The following is an 8,851-nucleotide window of genomic DNA, read 5'->3' as shown; positions in this document are numbered from 1 at the left end:
CTAATTTTTTTTTTTGTATTTTTAGTAGAGACAGGGTTTCACCATGTTGGTCAGGCTGGTCTCAAACTCCTGACCTCGTGATCTGCCCACCTCGGCCTCCCAAAGTGCTGGGATTACAGGTGTGAGCCACCCAACCTGGCCTAAAAACAAAGATTTCTATATTATACTGATGGGTAAATTTTTTTTAATTTTGGGAAATATATGCAAGAAAAAGAAATACATAACATATCCATAACAAAATAATAATAGGTTTATTAACTATGATACATTTGAAACAGGACATTAAAACTCTCGGATGACTTTTCTCCCTTAGGTTTTCTAGGCAACATTAATGGTTACTGACAGTTGCGCAGCAAGTACTAGTTAAAACAACACAAGGATGGGGGGACCTTATCATCTACTAATCTAGGTGGAAACGTTACTTCAGGTTATTTGAAAGGCAAAACTAGATACAGCTAAGCACCAGTGATAGGTGTTCAACTCAACAAGAACTAAGGTCAAGCCTTACTTCCTTTTTTGTTTTTCCTACCCAGAGGTAGCAGAACTCTTGTTATTCATCCAAGAATACTGTGTAGCTCTTATGATTCCCACTGAAAAATATTCAAATTATAAAGAAAGCAATCCATTTCATTAACTGACCAGTTCTAAAAATTAAATAGGAATACCTATTACCAAACTGTGTGTTTTATTAATTCGGCATTACAAAGAATAGTTTTTATCATGTGTTCATAATCCAACTGTAAGACTTAAAAGTTTGGTTGGGCGCGGTAGCTCATGCCTGTAATCCCAGCACTTTGGGAGGCGGAGGCTGGCAAATTGCGAGGTCAGGAGATCGAGATCATCCTGGCTAACACAGTGAAACCCCATCTCTACTAAAAATGAAAAAAAAAAAATTAGCCAGGCATGGTGGCGGGCGCCTGCAGTCCCAGCTAATCGGGAGGCTGAGGCAGAAGAATGGTGTGAATCCAGGAGGTGAAGCTTGCAGTGAGCCAAGATGGTGCCACTGCACTCCAGTCTGGGTGACAGAGCGACTCCATCTCAAAAAAAAAAAAAAGACTTAAAAGTGTAACGGACTTACCTTACCGTCTTTCAAATGCTAATTAAGCTCCCTGAAAAGTTTATGTTCACTCACAATAAAGGAAAAGAATCATTATCATAACGCTATTTTCATAACAACTGGTAAAATTATATTATTATAATCTTTAACTCAATTATTTAATGGCACACGTGTACTCTCTAAGACAGAAGCCTCAAAGGAAAATAGTAATTACGAGAACAAAGAGGCCCATTTTACCTTAGTTCTTCAACCTGTGAAATCCATTTAAGGTAAGCAAGATGACGTTCGATCTCTTCAATTTGGCTAATCATGGCTCCAAGATCGTCCATCCAAGGTTGCGCAGTCAGCAAATGACTGTTAATGGCGCTGAAGAGATGAGTTTCCTGCTCCAGAAACTGATTAAGAAATCGCTTTGATTCTTCTGCATTTTTTAAGGCACTTTGAATTCTTTTAGGAATTTCTGATGAAATTGTAAGTACCTGACCACAATTTTTAAAAAGAAAGAATAGCAGCAATCAGATAACATTTTCATAATTTTTTTTTTTTTTTTTTGAGAAGGAATCTCACTCTGTTGCCCAGGCTAGAGTGCAGTGGTGCCATCATAGCTCACTGTAGCCTTGACTGCCTGGGCTCAAACAATCCTCCCACCTCAACCTCCCCAGTAGATGGGACTACACATATACACCACTACACCTGGCTTTTCTTTTTTTTTTTTCTTTAAATAGAAACAAAGTCTCACTATGTTGCCCAAGCTGTATGTAACCTTTTTTATTGGTTAATTCCCTTCAAAATACACATTTGTTGTAACAGAACTGAAAATCATCCATCAACACCTTCCAAAAAAAAGTTTGATTTCTTCATCCTGTACCAATCAAACCCAAACATAAAATGCTGTTTTATACACATATAAATATCAGGAAGAAGTATACCTTTGTGTTGAAAACAATAAGTGAAGCAAAAAAATAAAAATAAAATAAAAAATATATGCATACATACATGCATAGGAAGGGACCTAATACACTGGCCTCCAGTAAGCATCTAGAGGTCTGCCTCCATAGGCTCAGCAGAGGATCCAGCTAGAGAAAACTTGCTTTATTGTATTTTATTTTTTGAGACAGAGTCTCGCTCTGTCGCCCAGGCTGGAGTTCAGCAGTATGATCTCAGTTCACTGCAACCTCCGCCTCCCGGGTTCAAGTGATTCTCCTACCTCAGCCTCCTAAGTAGCAGGAATTATAGGCGTGTGCCATCACACTCAGCTAATTTTTGTATTTTTAGTAGAGACAGGGTTTCACCATGTTGGTCAGGCTGGTCTCAAACTCCTGACCTCATGATCTGCCCACCCCAGCCTCCCAAAGTGCTGGGATTACAGGCGTGTGCCACCATGCTCAGCTAATTTTTGTATTTTTAGTAGAGACAGGGTTTCACCATGTTGGTCAGGCTGGTCTCAAACTCCTGACCTCATGATCTGCCCACCCCAGCCTCCCAAAGTGCTGGGATTACAGGCGTGAGCCACCACGCCCAGCTGAGAAAATTTATTAATACATGCTCTACCTACTAAATATTTTCCTTCAAAGCAAACCAAGGGCTGGGCATGGTGGCTTACGCCTGTAATCCCAGCACTTTGGGAGGCTGAGACGGGCAGATCATTTGAGGTCAGGAGTTCGAGACCAGCCTGGCCAAGATGGTGAAACCCCATCTCTACTAAAAATACAAAAACTAGCCAGGCGTGGTGGCACACACCTGTAATCCCAGCTACTAGAGAGGCTAAGGCAGGAGAATCACTTGAACCGGGAGGCGGAGGTTGCAGTGAGCCAAGATGGCACCATTGCACTCCAGCCTGGACAACAAAACTCCATCTCAAAAAAAAAAAAAATTGAAATGATGGTGTTTACACCATGGTATATATTTTTTTTACATACCATGAAATTATTTGCTTGTAAAAGCAATTTAAAAGTCACTGTATGTTCACTAGAAACAGATTGAAAGGAAAAAAAAAAGTTACTCTGTGAAAATCTATATAAAATATTAGGTCTCAATATGTTTTCAAGACAAACTATATCAGTAGGAACTTTGTCTTTTACCTAATTTGTAAAATAGGTAGTACATTGTAGGCTCTTAAGTCCTCTTACACAGTTTACAATAGACTATCACATTCTGTATCTTTAAAATTCTATATATAACAGACATTATATTGTAAAAAGTATACCACTGATAATTATTTCAGTGAGTTTCAATACTTACCTGTTCTTCTAACTGCATTTTACTTACTGTCCTCTGTTCTATGAGTTTATCAAGTTTCTTTAAAGATTTAAGGTCATTTCCAACTTCCTTTTCTATGAATGCAGACACATAAGAAGGGAGATCACCATTATCTGTACCTTCACTGATTTGTTTACTTCCAATAAGAACTGTAACATTTATGTCACCTAAAACAAAAGAATAACAATTACTCAACGCCACTATGTACTATGGAGTTAAAGAAAACGTAAAACACGTAAAAGCAGTGTATCTACCTTCAAAAGTTAATAATTTTGCCAGGCATGGTGGCTCACACCTGTGATCCCAGCACTTTGGGAGGCTGAGGCAGGTGTATCACCTGAGGCCAGGAGTTCCAGACTAGCCTGGCAAACATGGCGAAACCCTGTCTCTACTAAAAATACAAAAATTAGCCAGGCATGGGGGCACAGGCCTGTAGTCCCAGCTATTCGGGAGGCTGAGGCATGAGAATCCCTTGAACCCAAGAGGCAGAAGTTGCAGTGAGCCAAGATCATGCCACTGCACTCCAGCCTGAGAGACAGAGAGAGACTCTGTATCAAAAAACAAAACAAAATTAATAATTTAAAGAACAACATACACATACAAATGCCCAGATGAACAGCTCTAAAGCACTCTATCAACCAACTACTGTAAAATGCTTAAGAGCTGAGGGAAGTATTAAAGGAAAAATTCCTAAAGTGTGACCCAGTAACCACAGGTTTCAACAGACAAGGCGTAATACCTTTTCGAAATGTGTAAGGAACCAGTAGTATGGTCTAAAGCAACATCAAAAGGAAGACTCTTGTTTTAAAATTTTTTTAAAAGGCCAGGCGCAGTGGCTCACACCTGTAATCCCAGGACTGAGGGAAGCCAAGGCAGGAGGATCACTTGAGCCCAGGAGTTCTAGACCAGCCTGGGCAACAAAGCAAGACTTCATCTAACAAAATCAGCCAAGCATGGTGGCACGCACCTGTAGTCTCAGGTGGGCTGAGATGGGAGGATTGCTTGAGCAGCCTGGGAGATCGAGGCTGCAGTGAGCCATGATTGCACCACTACATTCCAGCTTGGACTACAGAGTGAGACTTCATCTCTTAACAAAAAAAAAAAAGAGTAAAAAGGTTTTAGCTGGGCATGGTGGCTCATGCCTGTAATCCCAGCACTTTGGGAGGTTGAGGCAGGCAGATCACGAGGTCAGAAGCTCAAGACCAGCCTGGCCAATATGGTGAAAACCCATCTCTACTAAAAATACTAAAATTAGCTGGGCATGGTGGTGCACACCTGTAGTCCCAGCTACTTGGGAGGCTGGGGCAGAAGAATCGCTTGAACACGGGAGGCGGAGGTTGCAATGAGCCGAGATCACGCTACTGCACTCCAGCCTGGGCGACAGAGTGAGGCTCTGCCTCAAAAAAAAAAAAAAGTTTTTAAGCTTCAAAGGTCATTGTACGAAGATATCTTTGTCAGAAACAGAAAAAAGAAAATATGACAGAACAAATTACTAGGAAAAAATCAAAATGACTAATGCAACCACTAAATAGTATGAGGTGAGATTTTTTCCATGGCAAATAAACTACCTGTTTTGTGACATTTAATAAGTCCAGTACATATTGGACTTATTAATATTAATATCTAAATAATGATATGCCTAAGTGCAAAATGTAAATGTCAGATATTGTTCAACTATTTATGTAAAGATTAACAGTATACTGTTTCACGTGTCCATATGAAGAGACCACCAAACAGGCTTTGTGCGAGCAACATGGCTGTTTATTTCACCTGCGTGCAGGCGGGCTGAGTCCGAGAACAGAGTCAGCAAAGGGTGGTGGGATTATCATTGGTTCTTACAGGTTTTGGGATAGGTGGTGGAGTTAAGAGCAATGTTTTGGGGGCAGGGGGTGGATCTCACAAAGTCATTCTCAAGGGTGCGGAGAATTACAAAGAAACTTCTTAAGGGTGGGGGACATTATAAAGAACATTGATCAGTTAGGGTGGGGCAGAAACAAATCACAATGGTGGAATGTCATCAGTTAAGCTATTTTCACTTCTGTGGATCTTCATTCAGTTGCTTCAGGCCATCTGGTCATAAGGGATATGATGGCTTAGCTTGGGCTCAGGGGCCTGACATATACCAACGTGTTCTATACAGAGTATGTTCCTCTCTCTACCCCTACACCCCAACAAACAAAATTTCCTTTGTTTAACTCAACTTATATGAATTGAATTAAAAGATTTTTCACATGCTGTGAGAATCAGGAGGTGGTACTGACCTTTTCCCCCTTTCCTGTCCAGTCCAAGATCCAGAACCCAAGCTATCTGTTGTGATCTTCCCAGAGCAATTTTAAATTGTCAATTCTAAATTGGGCAGGAGAGGCAATATTAACATAACACTATGCCTCAATTTTCCAACTAGAAAACAAATTGTAACATTTGCCCCAGGCTACATCTCAAGGTTATAAATGGGACTATATAATACAAATTATATAGTTTGTATTAATTATATTAATATAAATTATATTAATTATTATTATCTATTAATTATATTATACATTGATATATAATGGTAATGTATAATAATCTACTATTATGTACAGAACTCACAATGCCTTTTTTTAATCTTAAATAAAACAAGTGAGTTATGTGGTTATCTGCAGACAAATGGAGGCAGGAAATATTTGTGAATGCTACAGTTGCTGTACCTTAGGGAGGAAACTCTACCTTCACTTTTTTAAAAAATTACACCCGCCGGGTGCAGTGCCTCATGCCCATAATCCCAGAACTTTAGAAGGCTGAGGAGGGTGGATTACCTGGGAGTTGGAGACCAGCCTAACCAATGTGGTGAAACCCTGCCTCTACTAAAAATACAAAAATTAGCCAGTGTGGTGGCAGGCACCTGTAATCCCAGCTACTAAGGAGGCTGAGGCAGGGGAATTACTTGAACCCAGAGGTGGAGCTTGCAGTGAGCCGAGATCGCGCCGCTGCACTCCAGCCTGGGAGACAGAGTGAGACTAGGTCTCCAAAAAAAAAATTACACCCTTGATGTGTAACCATTCAAATGTGGCATAGTACATTCTTAGCAAAATGACATTCTTCAAAATGACACACCAGTGGTTTGGGAGGTTTTTATGTGTCTCTTTTTCTATTTTTTGTAAAGAGCACTCCTAATTGCAAAGCAGTTTGAGCCATGGAAAGAGGAACAAGGACAAAGTCCTTGATATGATAGTCTACATCTATTATTTTATTAAAATGATAGCTCAGTAGGCATCAGACTACTTTCCAGGCATCTGAATGAGGCAAAAGTGGAAAGGGAAGGGTTTAACTGAGAGATACAAGGCACTCTCAAATCCTTCAAGAAAAAGGAGCTGAGATGTGGCAGTTACGACAGTCATGTGCTATGGACCGCTTAGAGTCTTCTTTCTGAGGCAGATTCTACTAGCCGCCAATGTTAAGGGCAAATCTTACTCCTAAGGGCCATGTGGTAAGGTGGGCACCATTTTTCTTACTAATACTCATTCCCAACTATTTGCCACAGTCAAAAGAACCAAACATTCCAATAGCAGAGCTATCTCATGCTTTTCCCCTTCCTCTCCCAAAAAATGTTACTTCAAAGGTACCTAAAGAGGCCTTGATTTGCAATAACCTGCCATTAAAGTAAAATGGCAAAAGCCCACATCCCTGACATACACTCCCGTACTAGGGAGGAAATGGTGGTACTGACCTTTTCCCCCTTTCCCATCCAGTCCAAGATCCAGAACCCAAGTTATCCGTTGTGCTCTTCCCAGAGCAATTTTAAACTGCCAATTTACTGAAGGTGAACTAAACAATTATCATTTGCCTCCTTTGAACCTAATTAAGGTGGTGGTCATCTGTCCTAGATCATGGGCCCCTCCAAATTCCTGATGCTTAATAAGTTGATGTTTCATTAAAATGACAGGCAGGTCCCAATTATTCTGAGTCCCGTATAATAGGCAGCCTTCCAGCGAAAACAATCCAGCCCCTGTACTAGGTATGGATCGGGAAGTGCTCTTCTCCAAAGCATCCCATATTTTACAATTTTAGAAAGACAAAAATATGTGTATCATGGTCATCAGTATTACCATATAAGCATATTGCGCACAAAACGATACTGCATCTAAAAGATAGGCAAAGAATCTTTCTCTGTTGCAGACCCTAGAAGGCTGGGTTTGGGAGGGATAGCTGGGAAGAAAGAGCTTAGGTGTTTGCAGCTGGCTTACTTTTCTCCTCGAGGTTCTTCCTTTCGTCACCACTTTCAGAGCAGCACTAAAAGGAGAACAGGTGTGACAAGCACATTAACATCAAAGTCGTGGATGGAAAGCATACGGGGCTCCCAAAGGGCACCAACTGGAGGCCAGAGAGGTTCCAGACGCTCTCTCCCCTTCTGAGTGGCCAGGGCCATCTCAGATACCCCAAAGTGCCACTTCCCTGGTGCCACCACTGCCACCTTCCCAGGAGGTCTGTGTCACCTCCGCAGGACCTGGAGTTACCCTGCCTGCCCACTAGGGCCACCTCCCTAGAGAAATCTGTCATCTCACCAGGGCCGCCAAAGCCACCTCACTGGGACTACTGCCTCCTCTAGGAGGTCTTGCAAGGGCCTCTAATCTAAGCTGCGGGAAGCACCTTCACAAGCTTACAGGGTCACCTCACCGAGACTATCTTCCCCGGGAGGTCTGTGCCACCTCAGTAGGCCACCAATGTCCCCTCCCAGGGACGCCAGGGCCGTCTCACCAGGGCTGCAGGAGAGGCGCCGATCTCGCTGGCTGGTAGCATCTCGCCTCCGCGCGAGTCCTGGGCTCCATTCGCAGCCAGCGTGGCCTGTGGAGCCTGGCTAAGGCCAGCGACACACTGACCTCCTCAGTCTCGGAGGCCGTAGGACTGAGCGCCACCGCGACTTCCTTTTGATGTCTCGCTGGTTTCTTCCTCAGCCCAGAGAGGCTCTGCCCGCGCAGCCGCCGGCCGTGCTCTTTTCCTCCGCCTCCTGGCCGGAGGTCGGAACTGCCGCTCAGAAAATGGGCACCCGCCCCCAAGGTGCTCCAGAGATGGAACTTTAAGATATCCCTCTCCCAACGCCTTAAATTCAATATGAATCATTTAAATTTCTATTTTAGACAATATCCAGATATTCTGAGAGTGTGGGGGCTTGTTGACTAGGAGCTTCGGTGCAGGGTTATTTGGTTCGAATATTTAGTTGGAGGTTTCCAATGAATATCAGTATCTTCAGATATTTCTTTTAAGGTTGGTCGGAGTCCCTAGAGATGAGCTTCTAATTTCCTGCCTAGAGGGTGTAGAGGTGATTATAAGCGTCTGGGAGCTGAATGAAGAGAACAGAACATCTAACATGTGTTTTGCCCAAAACCCTGTCTTTTCCCAGGGATGAGGAAAGGGAGCTACCTAGCAGCAAGGGGTGTTAGAGGACCTGTGGACTTCACAGCCTCATAAACAAACAAACGGGGAAAGAGTACCATAGAGACCAAAACAAACAAGGGGGAAAAAAGCAACCCCCAGAGGAAACAGAAACCACACGGT

The 8,851-nt window shown here is 42.5% G+C and overlaps 1 protein-coding gene across 2 annotated transcripts in view; it reads right to left on the bottom strand.

Annotated features, from left to right (window-relative positions):
* The window catches only part of RINT1 (RAD50 interactor 1), a 39,606-nt gene extending 31,277 nt beyond the window's left edge, over positions 1 to 8,329 (bottom strand). The window contains exons 1-5 of one of the 2 annotated variants that reach the window (XM_011956861.1): positions 8,054 to 8,112; positions 7,543 to 7,588; positions 5,548 to 5,550; positions 3,299 to 3,483; positions 1,295 to 1,536 (exon numbers count right to left, since the gene is read on the bottom strand). In XM_011956861.1, coding sequence (XP_011812251.1) covers positions 1,295 to 1,536; positions 3,299 to 3,483; positions 5,548 to 5,550; positions 7,543 to 7,588; positions 8,054 to 8,095 — 518 coding nt within the window. In that variant the 5' untranslated portion in view covers positions 8,096 to 8,112. Of the gene's footprint in view, positions 1 to 1,294; positions 1,537 to 3,298; positions 3,484 to 5,547; positions 5,551 to 7,542; positions 7,589 to 8,053 lie in introns of both variants that reach the window. The other variant, XM_011956862.1, reaches the window with a different exon arrangement.
* Between the last annotated feature and the right edge of the window lie 522 nt (positions 8,330 to 8,851).

This window comes from Colobus angolensis, unplaced genomic scaffold, assembly GCF_000951035.1.
Source record: "Colobus angolensis palliatus isolate OR3802 unplaced genomic scaffold, Cang.pa_1.0 Scaffold427, whole genome shotgun sequence".
NCBI classification, from domain to species: domain Eukaryota; kingdom Metazoa; phylum Chordata; class Mammalia; order Primates; family Cercopithecidae; genus Colobus; species Colobus angolensis.
This window is presented reverse-complemented; position numbering and strand designations above follow the sequence as displayed.